This window comes from Armigeres subalbatus, chromosome 3 (genome assembly GCF_024139115.2).
Source record: "Armigeres subalbatus isolate Guangzhou_Male chromosome 3, GZ_Asu_2, whole genome shotgun sequence".
In the NCBI taxonomy this organism is placed as follows: domain Eukaryota; kingdom Metazoa; phylum Arthropoda; class Insecta; order Diptera; family Culicidae; genus Armigeres; species Armigeres subalbatus.
This window is the reverse complement of record NC_085141.1, coordinates 319,516,370-319,538,054: the sequence shown is the minus strand read 5'-3', so window position 1 is coordinate 319,538,054 and position 21,685 is coordinate 319,516,370. Positions and strand designations below refer to the sequence as shown.

Here is a 21,685-nt window from a genome sequence, read left to right as displayed (position 1 = left end):
TCCTCGTCTTCTCATATTTTCGACATAATATGGTGCAGAACTGCGCACTGATGAGATGAATATATGTTCAGTGGGATTGAAAATGGAACAGTTCCCCTAGATAGATTTAAATTTTCATCAACTCATGAATAACCAGAATGGTTTCATCATCTAATTTAGTAATGGCTTATGAACCAAGAAGGGATTTCCATTTCGTACGTTACACTCAAACGAGGTCGTGAAAAGACTTATTATCTTCTTATTAAGAGAGGAGGGTTAAGGAACACATCTGGCTGCTAAATATGCGAGGTGATCATGCACTTAGGGTTAAGTGCATTGTTGAGTACATCGAACATTTTGCTATCGATATATTATTGATAACGGCGTCGGCATCTATCCAGCTCAATAGTTGGAATCGAAAATAAGGGGCACGACCGACGAGCAACTTTCCAGCTGCTTCGTCGTTACATACACATACACTCCGGAGCGATAAAACAAACTTTGATGGAAAAGTTTCCGCTGTAAGGAACTGTGGCATACCCTGTTCGTGCCCAACAGTGGGCTGAAAGTTTTATCCCCAACCGCTTGCCGGAAACTCACTTCCAGCAGCCTCTATTGGTTTTTCGATCGAATGACACACTTTTTTGAGTGAGAAATCAAACCTTGTTGCTGTTCAAATTGTTTGCAACAGACCATTATTGCATGAAGTGGTGGGAGTTTGTTTTTTGTTCTAACGAAATGCAAATCTTAATCGTCATTGGTGAAATATGAACCGATGTCTATTATTTAATTAAACACAATAAAATAAGGTTAATATATTTTTTCTCAAATTTATAATACTTTGCCCGCTTGAATGATATCTTTCGGAAATCTACGGGACCATCTGCTTTATCAAACATCTAAAATAGAATGGCTTTAAAAATATAACTACGCATTCTTGTTGTAGGAAAAATAACTAAACTTTTATTTGCGATAAACGAATTTCTGCCAATCATGTACGTCGATGTCACTAAGATGTTAGGTAATATTAGATGTTATAGTTTTTCAACTATTTTCATTGCATTTTTGCACTCATTAATTTCCTAAAATAAATTCCTAAAACGAACAACCTGCCTGTTTTCACTTGCGTGCTTTCCTTGGGGTATCCAGTGCGATTTATTTAGTTATGTGTATCTGGCTTGTGGTATGTAGGGAATAATGAAGAATGTTTCTGTTTAGTTCGTTCTCAACTGGTAGTCTCCGTTCTGGGTGATGTAACGCACCCACGGTAACGCCTGATAGCCGCTCTTCTCGATGATCTTCAAATAACGAACCTGGAAATGGAAATTAATCAATTAACTAAAACTTTCTTTAGAACGTTACATTTAAGAAGGTCGAATACTTACTTGAATTCCAGAGGTGGTGAAGTACGGAATTTCGAATTTGACCTGGATTGGAGGCTTGCCTTCCGAGTCTTCGCATTCGACACTGGGAAGTCCGAAATGAGCCCGCATCAAATATTCCTTTCCACCCTGCAAAGTGAATGTAACTATGATTTAGAAATTCAACACATATATTCGTCACACTTACCGGAAATGACTTAATGGTCCAAGTGATGGCATTCTGCTCCGGCGCGTACTTGACGCTGCCGATGGTGGTTTTGAATTTGGGTGAATCAGCATCGGCTGGCACCGGTATAACTATTTCCACGTTGTTGGCCGTTGAACGGCGCTTGAATTGTGACTTGGCCTTAATCATGTACTCCACCCTACTGTGGGCGTGTCGCTCTATGACCGATTCGATCCAAATCAGCGGTTTCACGTGCGTATTTAAGCGGTAGGACATCAGCTCAAATTCGCCGTCCGGTGGAATGAACGAGATGGTGCGATCGTTTTCGAAACGAGACAACCGCACGCACTGGTGAAATTTCACGTCCTCCAATTCCACCGATTTGGACTTACCCCTGCCGGTACTCTCGAACAAAACTTTGTCATTCAGTCCCAGCCGTAGTTCGGGCATCCCGGACAAGTAAACGCGCATCTTTATTGCACCCACAATTTCACTACGAAGCACGTTTCCGTTGGCATTGGCCAATAAGTTGACACTTTCGATCACGTCCAGGAACACTTCATTTTTCCTATACTTGATGCCTTCGGAACGCCACGATACGGCATTCGTTACGGCCATTGGAATCCTCGGTTGTATCTCGAGTTTGTGACCCTCCTGAGTGATGTATTCCTGCAGGATTTTACTGTCTGTGGTTTGTGGATAGCCGAAGTCAATCAGTTCATCCATCAGCTCATAGATAACAACAAAGTTGTCCCGAATGCTTTCTTCCTCTAGCTCTTTAAAATACTCCGTAAAAACTTGAACCACTTTGTGTAGAAACACAAACACCAGCGCAATATTGGCATTGCTGCGGGTTACGGACACTAAGTACAGATTGTTAGTCTTGACATACGCGAAGGTGCATTCCGGTGTTTGCAAAATCGGCGTTATTAAACCTTCTTCTTCTTTCTCCATCAACAGTGGCATGAATTTGTCAATCACGCCCATATCTATGTGGCCACGATAGTTTCGTGAAATTAACACCTTTCCTTTGGCGTCAAGGATAAAAATCGCCGATGAGGACATCTTGCTGGTGTGGCTTCTGCAACTTCGAATGACGATAACTTCACGATTCTACCTGAAATTTGGACAAAAAATCGTGAAAAATATCACCTGTATTGTTTATTTACATTTTATATCCAAACGTACTCGGTCTCTGATCGAACAATCTGATGAATAACATGACAAATGCAGAAAATTTACGTCACCAGTTTCAAAATCGGTTCATTTGATTTGAAAATGATAACTAAATTCCAACAATTTTAAAGAATTGTATTACTTCCCAATGCTCTTCAACTGCTCGACCAATTTTGTTTGACTAATTACATGCACTTTTGAATATAATACGGCAACTTTAAATTTGGAATGGGCATTACTAGACAATGAATGAGCGACAAACAATCAACCCAAAATTCAGGTTATAGTTTATTTGTTTTCCGCCTATACTTACCGTTTTAATAAATGCACAACCGAAACAGCAATAAAAGTCACAATTAGTAAATCCTTGAGGTGATAAATCGCACTGAATAAAACTATTCAACTATAACATTGTGGTAATTTTTTCACTTCTCTAATGTGAACACGATAAATGATGAGCTGCTTTGCTGTCAAAATTTTCATTACCTCCAGAGTGGACTGTCAAGTGAAATTGGATGAGGGCTAATACGGCGCACCGTACCAAGCATCCATCTGGTGATGAACACTCGAAACCCAATAGCAGCATTTTAAAAGAGCGTATGTGCCGATGCAGATATAATATAATAAAGGTGGTCGGATGAAAAACAAACAGTAAATAAAACACATAATGTTCGGTTTCACATAGTGACAGAGGATGGTGTTGAAAAATCGTCCATGGATATGGTGAATGGATATAAGCCATTTCATGTAACAGATCCGATTAGCTGATCGGATCGAATCTTCACGATCAATCGAGTGGACGACTCGGCCTTTTGTTTTAGTGGAATTACATGGTAACCATCATCGTTTCGTCATCATAATATGATTTGATTTTCGCAAATGTTTCGTATAAAAAGTAAATATTGACCTGAGGTCTCCTGTAATTTAACCCGTTTTATAAAATAGATTATAGGCCATATCACGAGACGTTTACAATCAGCTGACTTTACCATCAATTGACAGTAAATTTTAAATAGTTACGATACTTAACAACCCGTATGTTTTTTGCGAAAACTTTATTTTCAATTCAGTAAATAGTTCATAAAAATACATTCTAATGTGTTTCAATGATTGAATCTACAACATGTTCTCTAAAAAAATGTATTTTATTATTATTGCGCTTTTTGCGCTTTATAAGAGTTTTGCGAGATTTTTTTTCTCACAGTCATCTTTTTCTCACACTCAATACACTCAAAAAAGTTTGATTTTCCGTGTATAATATTTGTGTGTGAGTGCTCAATCTGAAAACAAACAGAGTCAAATCATGGCGGGAATCGATTTAGTGTACACGCTTACATGTGACTCACGAGTAATGGGTTATAATTGGGTAAATTTCAGTAACAAAAATCGATCAATCCGAAATGAAAGTAAGTGTGAGAAAAAGAAGCGGGCAAATCACAATCTACACATAACTCTTCAAATTGGTGAAATCTCGCTTAACTTTTCAAAAGGTTGTAACCTGCTTTCTTTGCTTGGTGGCTGTAGGCATCATTGCTTTCGCGTATTGAGCAGCTGATTGCGCTTGCAGCCTCGCCATCCAACAAAGAAGTCTGAGTCAAATTCATAGTCCATGTCAGAGCACTACACTATTTCCAACACGAACAACAGCACATCAAATAATTGGATTGATCGTTATCCATCGTCGATCGATCGCGCCGCATGCCTCTTTGCATGCCCCGCTGGGCGCAAGCTGCTTTCTATTCCCAATGACGACCCGATATCATCCAACAGAGACCAGTTGACCACTCGCAACCGTTTGAAAACATTGCCATAAAAGCCGAAGTAAATCATCTGATCCACTCACGTCCGATAGAGACACCTATCCATTACGATGCTCCCGTTAAATTGAGTAGTTGAGGTAACACTCATCTAAGATCGTCACGACCCAGACCGATAAAACCAGAGTGATTATCGTAGAGGCAGTTCAGTTCTCGGTTTTGCTCAGTCCAACCGTGCGGATAATTATCAGAGCTACAGTTCTTTCGCGTCATTAATCCCACCGGAGTGTACAGTGCAGTGGAGATAGGACACCATATGGTGCATACGGTGCCCTGCTTGAGGGTAGATAATTGTTATAGTGAGAAGAAAGAACCACTAATCAGCTGTTTCTAATCCACATAGTGTGCGCGGTGATGGAAGTTTTTATATCTGTTTTAAACCTCCTGAGCATGATGGTGCAGCAAGTGTAAACTGCTCCTGAGATCGGTAAGATGGCACAAACGAAAGACCATACACAATATGATGAAAAATCCGGTGATGACAATTAATGGTTTATTTCGATATCGGCTCTAGGCCTTTCTTTAAACCAGCATGACTTGGAATGGTGCATACGTCTGTCTGGCTGGTGATGCAGTGGTGTGGTCTACATGTCAAGGGCGTGCTAAGCAGCAGGGGGTGGCCAGCATGGCGCTGGTAGACTTTGACCCCATCTGTCCGGACAGTATGTGTCGTTCTGCGGACGCCGAGGGATACACATCCACACGGTCATCACACCCACAGAACAATAGGCTAAGTAGGGTAGAATAAATGTAAGTACACTTTTAATTCACTCCATTTTAATGTTTTGTAAGGCTGAAATTTCCTTCTTGGATTGGGATGGCTCGATATTCTAATGGGTGGTTCTCCTTGACATCGAACCATTTTGTTGCCACAGGTCAAGTTGGGGATCGGGGGACCAAGACCTGTGTGCCTCTTTCTCCTTATTGTGTTTTGTCTCCGTGTCTCATGCGCCCCCTTGGACTGGGGTCCGAGGGGTGGATGACAAATGGCGCCCATCGTGAATAATTGTGAAGCGGATAGAACCACCTGACGAAGTTTTTCTTTTTGGAGTCATTCGCTTAATAAAAGAAGGTTTTGGGTTTTCATATAAAATGGCTGATTATAATTGTAAATATGTATATAGAGATCCTTTGAATTTAATTGAATAATGTGCATTATGTATATAGAAAAAAGTGAATTTTGAACTTAGTTTAACTGATTGATATTTAAGTGAATTTTTATAGAATAAGTGATTTTTAATAGTTTTTGTTTCCTTGAAGTACTGTAAAATAAGAATGAATTGAATGGGATTTAATTTATGGTGAACTGCATGAGAATTTTTAAGTGATAAGTGATTTATTAGCAAGTAATTTTGAATTTTGGATTTAGAATTTAGAAGTGAATTTAGTGCATGAATTAATTTAGATTTTATTTAGAATGTAAAATGATAATGCTACCAGAAATTGTGCATGGTGGAAAAGAAAGGCCGATTCTCAAAGAAAAGTTTTATTAGTGCAAACAAAGGTAAATTTAAAAAGTGAAAAAGGACACTAATGGCGAAAATAGGTGAAGAAAGTGAAGAAGAATTTTTACAAGCAATCAGTATTTCTGAAAATGAAGAGGACATTCCTGTGATGAAAATGAGTAAGATGAGTGAAAAGCAAATACGGAGGCTTACTATTTCCCCCTCATTTAGGGAGGAGTTAAATAAAGTGTTCGAAAAAAAAGCTGATGATGTGAATCATAGTGTAGAAAAGCAGAATAATAAGGAGGAAAAGGTGCGTGAAAATTCGCGATTGAATATTCCGGCGCCGCCCAAGGCACCGCGAAATAGTGAAATGGCGGAAGGGATGAAAGCAAGTGGAATGGAGAGAAGTGCACAAAAGTATACTGGAACCAAACCAAAAATAGCGGACAGAAAAATGGAAGATTTGCAGGAAGAAAGTGGTGCTCCGAATCTGGATTTGAATTTCAATCCATGCATTTCTAATTTCGCTGATACTAGTAATGATGGAACTATGCTTCCTCCTGGATTCAACATACAATCAAACAATCGTACTTGGAATAGTAATCCACTGTTCCATAATTTCAATGAAAATCAGTTTTCAAATCGGAAAGCGTTGGCAGTTTCGCAATGGCCAATAAAGTATGCTGGAAATGATAATGGCATTGGATTAAATTTGTTTTTACGGAGAGTTGAATTCTTCGCTCAATCGGAGAACATGTCTAAAGTGGATTTATTTCAGTCTGCACACTTTTTGTTGATTGGGGCAGCTCAAGATTGGTTTGTGGCAAAATGGCCGGTCTTACGTTACAAAGATTGGGATTATTTTATTAAGGCTTTAAGAAATCAATTCTTGCCTAAAAACATTGATCATTACATTAAAATACGATCTTTCTCTATGTACCAGGCCAAGTCTGAGCTTTTTCTAATTTTCTAGTACGGATGGAACAATTTTTTTTGTGCAGGACAAGTCCATTATCGGAACAGGATAAATTTGAGATTATTTGGCATACAATGAGACCTGCCTACAGAGACAAGTTGGCTCTCTTGGACGTTACAGATTTGGAATCACTTGAAAGTTTGTGCACAAGAATCGACAACAACAATGAAACTTTAATAAATCGATTTGCACTTTCTTTTGAAAACAATAAAGTTAATGAGATCAATAACTTGACTCAATTTGATTCTCCCTTTGCTACAAATCATTCAAATAACCCACCTAATAACAGCAATAGAATTCCACAACAAAATTTCCAACAGAATCCTAGAAATAATCAAAACAATTACAGAAGAACTAATAGCAATAACCAGTCTCAAAATCAAAATACAGGAGGTAATCAAAACCGCTTTATGAATAATCAAAATAGGGTTGCAGATGAGTACAAACCTAGGAATGGTTGGAGAGAATTATCGTTGGACGATATTCTAAAATTTTACAAAATTCCTGATCGCAAAATATGCTACAACTGTCGAAAGTTTGGACACCATTACACAAGATGCTATTCAAGGCGGACTGTGTTTTGTTGCAGTTGTGGTCTTCCCGAATTTCACTATGAGGAATGCCCATACTGTGAATCAAAAACCAGGTACGGGAAAATTGAAGGAGCTTGTTTTCCATGACACTGAAAATCCTCGAGAAGCTGCCTCTAAAGTCGCAATCGGCGAATTTCAGAAGCGACTCACAGAAATTGATCAAAACTGTTCTGTAAATGCGGCACAATATCAAAATCATTTTCATAATATCAACTCTGTAGTTGTGAACTTGGATGGAGACGCTAGGTATTTTTAAAATTCGATATTCTGGGACTTCAGCTTCATGGCTTACTTGATAGTGGCAGCAATGTATCAATAGTAGGTGAGCAATTCGGCAATATAACTAGCTTTCTGCAAATACAGCCGATAGAAAAGATATTAGCATATCGAACGCCAGCGGCCAGCCGATGGAAATTTTAGGATATGTTGACATTCCTTTCAATGTGAATCAAAAAACAAAAATACTTCCCTGTCTGGTTGTTCCTGAACTGGGAAATAGATGCATTTTAGGCATGGACTTTTTTAAATTGTTCAATATAGAACTAACATTTGAGAACAGTAGGTTTACACAAGAGATCACAACCTGCAACATTGATAATATCAATGATGTTCAAATGAACACTCATGTTTTAACAGATGAACAAACCAGAATGCTAGAAGAAGTTAAAAATTCTTTCAAATCATCTGAATCAAATACACTTGAAGCTTGTAATGTAATGGAACACAATATTGAACTGTCAGATAATACAGCCATTCATCTAAACCCACATCCGTGGTCCCCTACAGTTCAAAAAAAGGTCAATGCTGAAATCGACAGATTGCTGGAGATGGATATAATTGAACCTTCAAACTCCAACTGGGCACTCCAAGTAGTGCCAGTGACTAAGGAAAATGGAGACATGAGACTTTGTCTGGATGCTCGGAAACTAAATTCCAAAACTATTCGAGATGCATATCCGCTTGCAAGTTCCATGAGGATTCTCAATAATTTAGGTAGAAACAAATTTTTTACTGTTATTGACTTGAAGGAATCCTTTCTGCAGGTCAAACTTGCAGAAAGGTCCAAAAAGTATACCAGTTTTAAAATCCTAGGCCGAGGACTTTATCAGTATAAACGTCTTCCATTTGGCCTGATAAACAGCAGCGCTACTATGTCTAGAGTTCTAGATATTGTTCTAAAGGAAGGAAAGTATGAACCATTCATATTTTCCTACCTTGATGACATCATCATTGCGACAGATAATTTTGAAGACCACATCAAATATCTGAAGATCGTTGCACAATGCCTTAGAGAAGCGAATCTCTCGGTGAACTTACAGAAATGTAAGTTTTGTCTCAAAAGGATCAAATACTTAGGGTTTATTCTTTCAGAGGAGGGATACCAACCCAACCCTGAAAGAGTCTCTGCGATCTCCAAGTTTGCTCGTCCGCAAACTCCAAAGGAGATTCGCAGATTCCTGGGGATGGCGGGATACTACCGAAATTTTATCCCAAATTTCAGCGGTATTTCTGCACCTATCTCTGATTTGCTGAAAGGCAAACCCAAGAAGATAAGGTGGACAGAAAAAGCGGAAATTGCCTTCAGACATTTGAAAGAATGCTTGATGTCTGAGCCAGTGCTTTCAAACCCAAACTGGTCAAAAGAATTCACGGTTCAAACAGATGCTAGTGACCTAGCCATTGCAGGGATTCTCACTCAAGAATTGGAAGGAAAAGAGCATATTATTGCATATTTTTCAAGAAAATTAACAACCTGTGAAAGGAAATATGGTCCAACGGATAAAGAGGGTTTGGCGGCATTGGAATCAATTGAGCATTTTCGTTCTTATATTGAAGGATCGCACTTCACGTTGGTGACTGATTGTTCAGCGTTGACGTTTATTTGTCAATCCAAGTGGCGTCCAAGTTCACGTCTATCTCGGTGGTCAGTAAAACTACAGGAGTTCGACATGACCATCAAGCACAGAAAAGGTCGAGATAATGTGGTTTGTGATACTCTCAGCCGTGCTGTTTGCACCATATTTGACAATTCTACCTCAAAATGGTACCTGGATTTAAAGGGCAATGTCTCCGAAACCCCAGAAAACTATCCTAATTTCAAGATTGAAAATAATGACCTTTATAAATTCATCACTTGTCGCTCTCAGCATGAAGCGGGTAGATTAGAATGGAAGTTAGTTGTCCCACCAGATAAAGTAACTGAGCTAGTTGAACAGGAACATGCAGTAATAATGCATTTAGGTGTTGAAAAGACAGTAGAACGACTGAAACAAAAATTCTACTGGCCAAAAATGAAAATAGACGTTAAGAAAGTTCTTGCTAAATGTGTCCAATGCAAACAGTCGAAATATCCGACCGTTCCAACAATTCCCCCTTTAGGTGAGCAGAAACACGCTACACGCCCGTTCCAAATGATTGCGCTTGACTATTTAAGTGGATTTGTTCGTAGCAAATTGGGTAACACCGACTTGCTGGTATGCTTGGACATTTTTACCAAATATGTTCGTTTGTTTCCGGTGAAGAAGATAAATGTGGACAGTTTAGCAAAATTAATTGAAACGGAATGGTTTTTCAAGTTAGGAGTCCCTCAAACTTTAATTTCAGATAATGCTGTTACCTTCCTAGGAAATAAGTTTCAGGAATTATTAAATAAATACAATGTCCATCATTTTAAAAACGCCCGACGTCACTGTCAGAATAATCCAGTAGAGAGGGTGAATAGAGTTATTTTGGCATGTATCCGGACGTACTGTCAATCTGATCACCGTCTTTGGGATACACAACTTCCTCAGATTGAATTTGCAATCAACAATACGAAACATTGTTCCACGGGATTCACTCCCTACTTTCTTGTTCATGGGTATGAATCAGTCATTGATGGAAGGGACCATCTACAAGATAGGCAAACTTCTGATCCATCAATGGACCAATTCACCCAAAGAAGAGAAATGGTGATTGGGCCCGTGTATCAGGAAGTCGTTACACAGATAGAAAAATCCACTGAAATTTACGCTAAAAATCATGCACATAAATGGAACGCCATTATTAGCGTAATTCCATGGGGGATATATCTTAAATGTATAAAATATTTGACGTGAATCATCAATATTGCATGCAAGTTGTAAGCAAACTTGTTAGGAAGGGCACCATTCCTGCGTAGAAAAGCGTAAATTTCCGCACCTCAAGTTTTACGCGCTGTTTACTTTTCATTATTTCTTTCTGTGTAGAAACAACAAGAGACAGTTCGAGAAATATAAGAAAAATTACGACAGTCGACACAAAGGATTACCACCAGTATTTGCTATAGGACAGAAAGTGTATAAAAAACATTTCAAGTTGTCGAATGCAGCCGAACATTATGCTGCAAAATTAGGTCCAGTGTATACCCCGTGTAAAATAATTGCTAGAAGAGGGGCAACCTCGTATGAATTAGAGGATGAAAATGGTCGAAATCTAGGTGTCTTTGCAGCTCAAGATATAATTCCTGAATGAGTGGGACAATAGTGTAAAATGTGTGTAATATGAATTCAATGGTGAAAGTTTAAATGAAGGATCGTAAGTGTGTCATGTTAAGTGATAGTTGTAGTAAAAATGTGAGTTGAAAAGTGTATGAATATGTGAAAAGTTTGTAATGAGTGAATATAGTGTGTGTTGAGAATATGAGATATGAATGTTAGGATAAAGATGGCCATCTAACGTGTGAATGAATATGAATTCCTGTTGTGTGTTTTGTGAATGTGAAGAGCGAATAGTGAATTACTGAAACTAGAATGTGTTGTGTGAGGCGTACGGGTAAAGATTGAATTTAGGTGTAAACTGGATTGTGTGAGTTGAATGAAATAGTGAAATGAGTGTTAGGAGAGGTATGATTATGAGTATTTAAATGTTGTTTGAGAAATGTATGAGAAGAATATAGTATATCAGTTAGCATATTTGTAAAGAATGAAGAATAAAACAAAGTGTCATATTGCTAAAATGATATTCGCATCAACCAGAAGAAACGATCCGTATTCTCTTGGTGGAGTAAGATTAATGGGCAACTAGTTGAAATCTTACTTACTCAGTTATGAGACGGTCCTAAAAGTCTCGTGACGCGATACGAAACAAAATGCCCTTGAATCAGTTACAGATTAGAAAAAAGCATTCACCTAAATTATTTCCATGCAATTTAAAAAAAGGAAAAATCTATAGATCCGTGCTTCACTAGTCAGGAGCGATCACAGTATTCTCCTGGCATGGTAATAAAATGCAATAATGACAAATCAGAGTGTTACCTTTTATGGTTATGAAATACCCTAAGTTGTCTCATAACAGGGCCGGATTCTAATTCTAAAACAGATCAAACCTAATTATGGAATCAACAAACTAAGAAGTTTTCTGATCGCACATAACTAAAAGAGACCTTAAGTATTCTTTCAGTGGAGGAGGATAAAAAAAATCCTGCTTTCTTAGTCATGAGATTCGTTCTAGATATCTCCTGACGCGATAGAACAAACAAATATAGATGAACCTGATTCACTTAAACACATGAAGTTGAAAAGAGAAGAATAAAATTGAACCTTGTCTGGTAGTTAGGAGTATTCGTGGTATCTCCTGACATGGTAATGTTAAATGTAAGCAAGTAAAAATATTATCATATTGGCCACGAAAAAGACCATCTGTCTTATCATGGCGACAGGATTCACTGCAAAAATAAGTCATTTTTGAGTAAACGAGCCGTTGGGAATCTTTGGTATCCTCCCGGTGCATTTGCTTCATTTGTTGAAATTAAACAGATGTTATGCCAGTCAATTTACTCAACAGAGAATAAAATTAAACATCAATATTGTGCACATCCGATAACACCAAATGCGTCCTAACCGTCGTCAAAGTGATGATTTTAACAACATAGCCTGTGTATAAGAACTTAAAATCTGATCCGACAAGAATGATCTCTGAAATGGATAACGAATAATACTTGACAAAACTAAACATTTGTTTATCCGGACGGCAATTGGATCTAGTGTGAGTGGATTTGACTATGATAAGTTGAATAGCAGCAATATCAGGTTGATCGTTGAAGATGATCTCCTCATATTACTGCCTGGTGCGGGGGTATTGTAACCTGATTTCTTTGCTTGGTGGCTGTAGGCATCATTGCTTTCGCGTATTGAGCAGCTGATTGCGCTTGCAGCCTCGCCATCCAACAAAGAAGTCTGAGTCAAATTCATAGTCCATGTCAGAGCACTACACTATTTCCAACACGAACAACAGCACATCAAATAATTGGATTGATCGTTATCCATCGTCGATCGATCGCGCCGCATGCCTCTTTGCATGCCCGCTGGGCGCAAGCTGCTTTCTATTCCCAATGACGACCCGATATCATCCAACAGAGACCAGTTGACCACTCGCAACCGTTTGAAAACATTGCCATAAAAGCCGAAGTAAATCATCTGATCCACTCACGTCCGATAGAGACACCTATCCATTACGATGCTCCCGTTAAATTGAGTAGTTGAGGTAACACTCATCTAAGATCGTCACGACCCAGACCGATAAAACCAGAGTGATTATCGTAGGGGCAGTTCAGTTCTCGGTTTTGCTCAGTCCAACCGTGCGGATAATTATCAGAGCTACAGTTCTTTCGCGTCATTAATCCCACCGGAGTGTACAGTGCAGTGGAGATAGGACACCAGATGGTGCATACGGTGCCCTGCTTGAGGGTAGATAATTGTTATAGTGAGAAGAAAGAACCACTAATCAGCTGTTTCTAATCCACATAGTGTGCGCGGTGATGGAAGTTTTTATATCTGTTTTAAACCTCCTGAGCATGATGGTGCAGCAAGTGTAAACTGCTCCTGAGATCGGTAAGATGGCACAAACGAAAGACCATACACAATATGATGAAAAATCCGGTGATGACAATTAATGGTTTATTTCGATATCGGCTCTAGGCCTTTCTTTAAACCAGCATGACTTGGAATGGTGCATACGTCTGTCTGGCTGGTGATGCAGTGGTGTGGTCTACATGTCAAGGGCGTGCTAAGCAGCGGGGTGGCCAGCATGGCGCTGGTAGACTTTGACCCCATCTGTCCGGACAGTATGTGTCGTTCTGCGGACGCCGAGGGATACACATCCACACGGTCATCACACCCACAGAACAATAGGCTAAGTAGGGTAGAATAAATGTAAGTACACTTTTAATTCACTCCATTTTAATGTTTTGTAAGGCTGAAATTTCCTTCTTGGATTGGGATGGCTCGATATTCTAATGGGTGGTTCTCCTTGACATCGAACCATTTTGTTGCCACAGGTCAAGTTGGGGATCGGGGGACCAAGACCTGTGTGCCTCTTTCTCCTTATTGTGTTTTGTCTCCGTGTCTCATGCGCCCCCTTGGACTGGGGTCCGAGGGGTGGATGACAAGGTCCTAAGTAACATTTTTTTCATGAATTAATTTGAATAGCGCAATCAACAGAACAACATGAAAGCTTTTGATTGCAGTACTCAAATTAATTCATGAAAAAAATGTTACTTAGGTCCTTTTGAAAAGTTAAGCGAGAAATCGGCAATACATTTCATGACAGCTATTATTATGCAATCTACAACAGCTGTATATCTGCGAATAATTGACAGTCTATAGATATATCAATTCAACTTGTCAATTACGCATTATTCTGTTGTATACTGTGCGGTTTGAGTAATATGCCTTCAGCGTGTGTTTACAAATTTCACACCCCAGCGTGTCAATCGTCGAGCAGCAAGCCATGACTCTGCCTCTTCTGGTCAGATTCCGGTGGCGCGTACACGCATCCACGGGGAGTCGCTGTCACAATTTTGTTCCGGCCATTCAGGGCCACACATGTACAATATTTTTTCTACCAGGGGAGGTAGCACAAAAGATATTTTAGTTACGAGATAAAGATTGTCGCTGTCGTTGCTGTCCGAATAATCGAGGATAGGGTGCTAAATGTCAGTGAAGGAAAAATACATACGATTTGACAGTTCGGTACCCAACATGTTTCGGACAGCAGAACGGAGGGAACCTAAGCGACAATTCCCATCTTGTAACTAAAATATCTTTGGGTTGCACTCTAGATTGCGAGTGTAGATTGAGCACTAAGCAGTTGACACATTGAGGTTGGAGAGCAAGTTCCAAGCATTAATTCATTGATTCGCTGTGCAATTGCGATTATTCTTGTCAATGACAGAGTAGCAACTACGAAATGTACGGTCATCATGCTCAGCTCACGCTCTACATTCTTAAATGCAATATTCTTCTCATAAAAAAGATAATCTTGCAATATTTTATGAACATAAAATGGACCTTGGCCTACTGTCTTATTACAGTGGAAACGCAATATTTAGCAAGGAGATGTTTTTACGGGTGTAAGCACGGTGTTCATATCAAACAGTACAGCCGATAGATCTTATTTAAAATGTTAATTGAAATATATAATTGTTTACTTATATATATTTGATATATCTATAATATTTATGCTAGAATAGTAGTTGATTTAAAACAGAATTGTATTTGTAAGTTTCAGGTAAAGTACCAACTGATATTCATGTTCTACAAACAATCAGGAATTGTTTGAAGTATTTTAGCGCTTTGATTTTGTTTCTTTAGGTCAACTCTCCTGGCCACAAACGATTGTTTCCACAATAATAGGATAGTAGACCACGGTGAGTGATTTAATTGAAGCCACTCAAGAGCACTTACCGCCTGGTGCAGTATTTCCAACTCAGTGGGTTAGGATATTTGAATGCCTCTCAGATATTTGTCTTCTTTCCTGTCTCGTTTACGTTTGTGGTAATTTATCCTGCTATAAAGCTTACCTCTAGGATTGCCTTTATCTTTTTGAGTAAAGTATGTTGCCTGTTCCCAGCGGGACATCGCAGCAGAGGCAGACCCAGAGGCTCATGGCGGCGAAGCCTCAATAAAGAAATAAAAAAGTCGACCGAAATCTAACCTGGCAACAGGTTAAAGCGATAGCCGAGCAACGCTCAGGATGGAGATCTTCCAAGTCGGCCCTTTGCACCACCGGAGGTGTACAGGACCCATAAGTAAAAAAGTATGTTGCCTGTAGAAAAGTACACATGAAAATGGGCTGCAACTGTGGTATTATCAATACATTATACCTTTGCATCTTTCGGGAAAATTGCAAGGATAACTTCCGCATAGATGTTCAACTGTTCTGCAATTGTCTACCCCTTTTTGTGCATATGGTACCTAGCAGCGACATCCGACAGGAACTTTTGCCTAGATTCTCATAGTTCCAACCCATTATTATTTTTAGGAATCTTGGAATCAATAACTGTTTCCTTAAGAAGGTCTCTGAGCGTATTTGACGAGAATTACTTCTCGAGAGCTGCTGGAAATGTTTAAAGATTCCGTCATCATCTAGCTCATCCATCTAGCTTCTTCATTTTTGGATTGAATGACATGCACGTGACAGGGCTGTCAGATGATTTTTTAGTAAATATGTATTGGCCTAAAATAAAAATCTGTATTGTCTGTATTTGAAGAAAAACGGTATTTAAAAAAATGTTCTGATGGTTATAATATTATAACGAGTAAAATTACAGATCATATAAACATTATTCCATTGAACTTCTTGAAATATTATTTGGAGTATTTGGGGTTCCTAATTGAATTTATTTGCTGTTTTAAAAGTTTATCTTTGAAAAATATATTATATTTTTAAGGTCACTCCTCATGGAATCCAAGTTTCGAAGTGCTCGCGTTTTCGGGGGCACACGACTCGATACGGAAGCAACGCACAACTGTCATTTTTATTATTTCACGCATGCTGCGACGCAGCAAAGCTAAATCAACAAAAAATACAGTTGTGCGCCGCCTCCGTATCGAGTCATGTGCCCCCAAAAACGCGAGCACTTTGAAACTTGGATTCCGTGAGGAGTGACCTTAAAGAACCTCCAAAACAGCTAGTATTTCAGAAGAAGCTGATATTATTCTTGGTAGTTTAGGATTTATATTGAAAGTTTGTTAATTTCGTAAATTAAATTCATATCGGCTTATTTGATTACACACATGAATAACTAATTGATCTAAACAAACTTCCAACAAGAGCTTTGTTAGCTATCCAAGGACAAGATCGCAGCAAGCATTGAACGCGCGCGGATGAGTTTTTAAATTTGTCCATCTAATTTGTTTGTTCCTATTTTACCATTCGGATGGAAAAGGGCTTGTAGAAATAAAGTTCAGTGTAGGGTATCAGGAAAGTGATAGTTTTAGGTTCCATTAAGGTGAAGGTGGGTTGAGTACCAAAACAAAGCTTTGAAAGTATTGGTACAACAAAAATTGTCATATACTGTAGTAGTATTGGTGTCGTATTTATAAAATAACAAATAATATTAGTAGGGTGGTTCAAAAAACGACCCAGCTCCACTACGCTCACTCGATTCCGTCCCATGCTCCGAGTGTCCTCAAAAAACCGATTTGAACAAAAACTGGTTGAGCGCAAGCCGATTCAAGTTTGTATGAAAACTAGTATGGGAAACTAAACCTTTTATTACACTGGCTACGGCGCCTCCCTTCCAAACGCTGGCGAAAAGAGAACCCACATAGCTGAAAGCAACATTCCAGAGACTTCACTGAACGAAAACCGCACCGCAGGAAAGATCCATTGATTACGTAACGCAAATATAGCATTTTATACCCCACTCACCCTTATGTCACACTTTTTGTATGAAGCATCTGCCCCTGGTGCGATAGTGTAGACTAGACTAGACTAGAAGTATCTGCCCCTGGTGCGGTAGATATCACAGACAAATTTTGGGTATTTTGTTGAATTGCACGTTTCACTGATGCCTTCTGAGAAGCCTTATTATCATGCGAAAGATTCGCAACATCGATTAAAATCGATTCCTAACTATTGGAACGACCATTAAATATGGATTGTTTATGGAGTTGGAGCTCTTGAGTATTTCATCCCGTCATATGGTCTCCCCCCTCGCTAGCGCCAAACGACGGAGTGCCAGAATCAGAATAATGTTAAACTCAACCTCGCCATATCAACTGTCATACAAACCTGAAACGACTTGTGCACGGTAAGCCTCTATACAAAACAGCCCAAACCATTGGATGACACCCAAATTATAAATCATAATCGACTGAGCGTGGCGGAGCAAAATTATTTTTTGAACCACCCTACTTATTAGTTTGCTGCTGCCACTGCCGGTGTTTACATTCGCTCCGCGATCAGTTTTTAATCGTTTTTGGCAAAATAGCAGTTTATATTAAGTTTTCGGTTTAAACAAGTGACTAATTTCGAAAAGTAATGTTTAATTTGCATTCCATCAACATTTCGGGCTGTTCATATGCGGAGAAGTGAGTAAAAACTTGATTTTTTCCGTGCCCTTTGAGAAGAAGTGAAGTGCAGTAATAAACCCACAAAATCGCGAACGGCTATTTAATTGGCACGAAACTGATGATTTAGGATAATATTCGAGCCGAAATACATGAGACTCTTTGGATAATCATGTTCATTATCACGGGAAGTGAATAAATATGCTGGGAACAGGTTAATAATTTCAATATTAGACTTTTGTTCGATGCTGTTCGATGCATCCGAATGTTGGTGGGAGAGGAATGCAGGAGGTGTGGGGTTGACCCGTGGAAGGTCCGGTGCCATATTGACTGCCATTGTGGTACTCTTCCAACTATGTCCTTAAAGTAATTCGGCTAAAGTGAAGTTTTTTGCGCTCCTCAGCCTTTTCGCAAACCGTTAGTGTCCACAAGTGCTCTTTTGTTTGTCCGAAACTTGAATGATCTGTGCTGAAAAGATACGAGGCATTTCGACAGAACCGATTCCTTTTTGCTTGGCAAAAAGAAAGAAAGAGTCATCCCGTATAAAAAATTACAGTAACATGTATGGCTTAAGTCATTGGAATATGATAGATTGTATGGTAAACAAAAGAATGTATTGTAAATCTATTGTAGTTTTTTACGATAGCAAAAAATATCTATCGTACTTACATCATAATTACAATCCATTGAAATGATACAACACATTCTATTATATTTTCATTGTTTTCTATTGTGTATCTAAAATAAAATCCCTTCAATGAAATTATCATATTTTGTCGATTCGATTTTGGGAATCAAGTGTTGATGATTAAACAATATGGCTATTGTGAAATTTTGTGTATTAGTGAAACCTCGGCTGGAACACAATTCGAAACATTAAAATAACAATAGATTCAACTGTTAAAACAAAAAAACTTTCATTTCTTCATCATGAATACAGCATTTATTGTACGTTTTGAAATGGTTATAAGATATCCCATTGAAAATCAAAATAAAATAAAATATTTTTTATGAAGATTATTTTATTTATTGGAATGTTACGTTGTTTCTATTGAGAGTGTATGCTTGCACTCAACTGACAGTTCGCTTCTATTTACAAACCATTTTTGTCATTTGTGAACAGAATCAAAAGTAAGTATTTTGCAATTATTAAGGTGACTCGGGGAGGCACTACACACCGTGTTATTTTTCCTATCTTTTGTCTCTTTCTAGCATTGCCACCTCGTAATTTTGGAGCGGCGTATTTCGGTTTTCAGTTGTTTGATATAACTGTAAATGTATCAGCATGTAGATTGCGAGTAAGCACGCGCCGGTGATACATTTTCAAAATCATATCTATTGCAGAAAAAAAAATTAAGCATTCAATGATGAAATGATGACGATTTGATGATTGTTTGTGCTTCCCGCGTCACCTTAAGTAAATAGTAAGTCCAAAATTGATCGAAAAGAAGATTATCGGAACTGATAATAAAAGGGTATAGTTGTAGCAAAACCTTCAACTGTGTTTATTACGGGAGACTGGGTAGACTTGATCCCCTTTTCTAATTTCCGATATATCACAACCAAAAATGAATAAACATACACGATTCCCACACAGACTCTCTAAGAAATATAGTATTTAACTTTACTGATGTATGACAGTTCTTAAATTATTGTTATTATTGATACACAATTGATTTTTTGGATTGCTGTCAAAAATTGACTTTGAAAATATTTGGGGGAAATTGATCCCTCTACAAGAACTTGTTTTGACAAAATTAGAAAGGTGCCCTCAGTTTTTTTTAAATATTTTCCCTTCAAAATACGCAGAATTATCGAATTGCTGTGCGTATACATGAACGATTAGGATCTCTAGGTCCGATTCCACCGCGTGCAGCCAACGTGTTCGTGGCCTTCCACGAAGTCTCCGGCATTTATGCGGTTCTCTGTTGAATATTGTTTTCGCTATTCTTCCATCCGATATTCGCACTAAGTGACCATCCCACCACTGAAGACTGCCGTATTTTATACGATTCACAATATTTTCTTCTTTGTATACTTTATACAGCTCATGATTCATGCGTCTGTGCCATACACTATTTTCTAGTTACCCTCCGAGTATTGTACGCAGCATTTTCCGCCTGAAAACCCCGAAAGCTCTCCGGTCCGCCTCTTTCAGCGTCCATATTTCATGTCCTGAAGGGCCACTAGTAGCATCAGAGTTTTATATAAAACAAATTTCGTTACCGTCTGCATATTATTCGCAGCAGCAATACGTCTTTTCCCTTTTTCACGAGAAACGTCATTGTTACATGTCACAAGCGTTCCAAGGTAAACAAATTCTTCAACAACTTCAAACACATCCCCATCAAGCACTATTGCGAGAAGATTAAAAAATTCGAACCGGGGTCCGACGGTCGACTCGGAAAGCTGTTCCGCAAACGTCAAATCACTTGTTGCACGGTAAAAATTTTTGGTTTATTTTTTCGGTGTGAATGTTGATTATTAAAACTTTAACTTTAAACGAGTGTTACATGCCCCTATATTTTTTAAACAAGTTTTATGGTACTTTAAAGGCATTTTGTCATATATTTATGTGATTTTGAAACATTTTAGATTTCTCGAATCTTCTTGATATCAAGAAATATCAACACTTTTCGTACAGTGCATGCCATTTTGAAGTTTCCGACACTCAGTCTGCTTCTTCTTCTTTGCTCCGCAAAATTAGAATTTTTCTCTTTTCTCGCAATACCTCTGCACCAACGCCATTAGGTGTTCCTCTATAGGTCATTGCACGAATCTTCGCTATCTCTTTCCCACTTGATAAACATCAGAAAACAACAGGACCACTACCTGTCAAATTTGACAAGTACTGGTCCTGTTGTTTTCTAATTTTCAACAGGTGGAAAAGAGATAGACGATGTGATGACGTCACCGTGCAATGGAGTATTGGCCCTGACGAAAGCGAGAAAACAAAATGGGGACCGGGTGATGCTAGCCAGAATGTCGGACAGTAATCCGGTGAAAATGGTTCTCGACAACGATCCGACGGGAACAAGAAGGCGAGGTGCACAGCGGGCAAGGTGGATCGATCAGGTGGAGGACAACTTGCGGACCCTCCGCAGACTGCGTGGTTGGCGAAGTGCAGCCATGAACCGAGCTGAATGGAGAAGTCTTTTATGTGCAGCACAGGCCACTCCGGCCTTAGTCTGATGATAAATAAATAAACCGGGTGATGCTTTTTTATTTCACCCGGTAAGGGATATAGGACGTCAGTTTTAAAATGCTTATTAAAGCGTTAAAACATATTTTAACCGAAAATAGATATTTTTTTGGGTTAGAAATGTAATTTACTTTTATATCCAGCTTTTTATTATGGCTACGGATCAACTATGGTAATCGATTTTGACATCTGTTGTGTACAGAATTTATAGCGCTGGTCTAAGCAGGCTTAGATTTCTGAAACAATATGTCAAAAACAGAAATTTTTCAAGAGAAGTACGATTCGTTCTTATAAATATTGGCTAATATATTCTTCTATTTTAGGAGAGAAAATCACGAGTAATAGCGAAGCTGTGCGTTTTTTGCTGGACACGGACACCTTGCCTTTAAACGGTTGAAATCGAGGGGGCGCATGATACTCGGTGTTCTGTTGGTGTGTGGCGCTTGTGCTGAGGTGTATCCCACGGCATTGGCTTAACATATCCTGTCTGGTCAGATATAGGGGACAAGATCGCTGGCGTGCTGTTGATTTACACGCCATTGACACTACACCAACGCGTCGTGGATTTTGAGAATTAATAAAAGGCCAATTTCAAGGAATTACTTCTCACTCACACAACCCACTGCCTCATCA

At 38.8% G+C, this 21,685-nt stretch overlaps 1 protein-coding gene and 1 long non-coding RNA gene across 2 annotated transcripts; one reads left to right on the top strand and one right to left on the bottom strand.

Annotated features, from left to right (window-relative positions):
- Nucleotides 1-733: 733 nt before the first annotated feature.
- On the bottom strand, nucleotides 734-3,174 carry LOC134220962 (AP-1 complex subunit mu-1). Its single transcript, XM_062700122.1, has 4 exons — nucleotides 3,017-3,174; nucleotides 1,549-2,644; nucleotides 1,365-1,490; nucleotides 734-1,292 (listed from the first exon to the last, which is right to left on the bottom strand). The coding sequence occupies exons 2-4, from the start codon at nucleotides 2,590-2,592 to the stop codon at nucleotides 1,194-1,196; spliced, it is 1,269 nt and encodes a 422-aa protein (XP_062556106.1). The 5' UTR covers nucleotides 2,593-2,644; nucleotides 3,017-3,174; the 3' UTR covers nucleotides 734-1,193.
- Nucleotides 3,175-13,121: 9,947 nt separating this feature from the next.
- Nucleotides 13,122-13,907, top strand: LOC134220958 (uncharacterized). Its single transcript, XR_009982131.1, has 3 exons — nucleotides 13,122-13,242; nucleotides 13,303-13,386; nucleotides 13,474-13,907. It is a non-coding gene; the product is annotated as an uncharacterized LOC134220958 (long non-coding RNA).
- The last annotated feature ends 7,778 nt before the right edge of the window (nucleotides 13,908-21,685 follow it).

Excerpts from the sequence above, each read along its gene's own strand:
- LOC134220962 (XM_062700122.1), bottom strand. The coding sequence starts at position 2,592 with ATGTCCTCATCGGCGATTTTTATCCTTGACGCCAAAGGAAAGGTGTTA. Across the intron at positions 1,491-1,548 it reads GGACCATTAAGTCATTTCCG|GGTGGAAAGGAATATTTGAT; the intron begins GTAAGTGTGACG and ends TTCACTTTGCAG. Across the intron at positions 1,293-1,364 it reads TCACCACCTCTGGAATTCAA|GTTCGTTATTTGAAGATCAT; the intron begins GTAAGTATTCGA and ends TTCCATTTCCAG.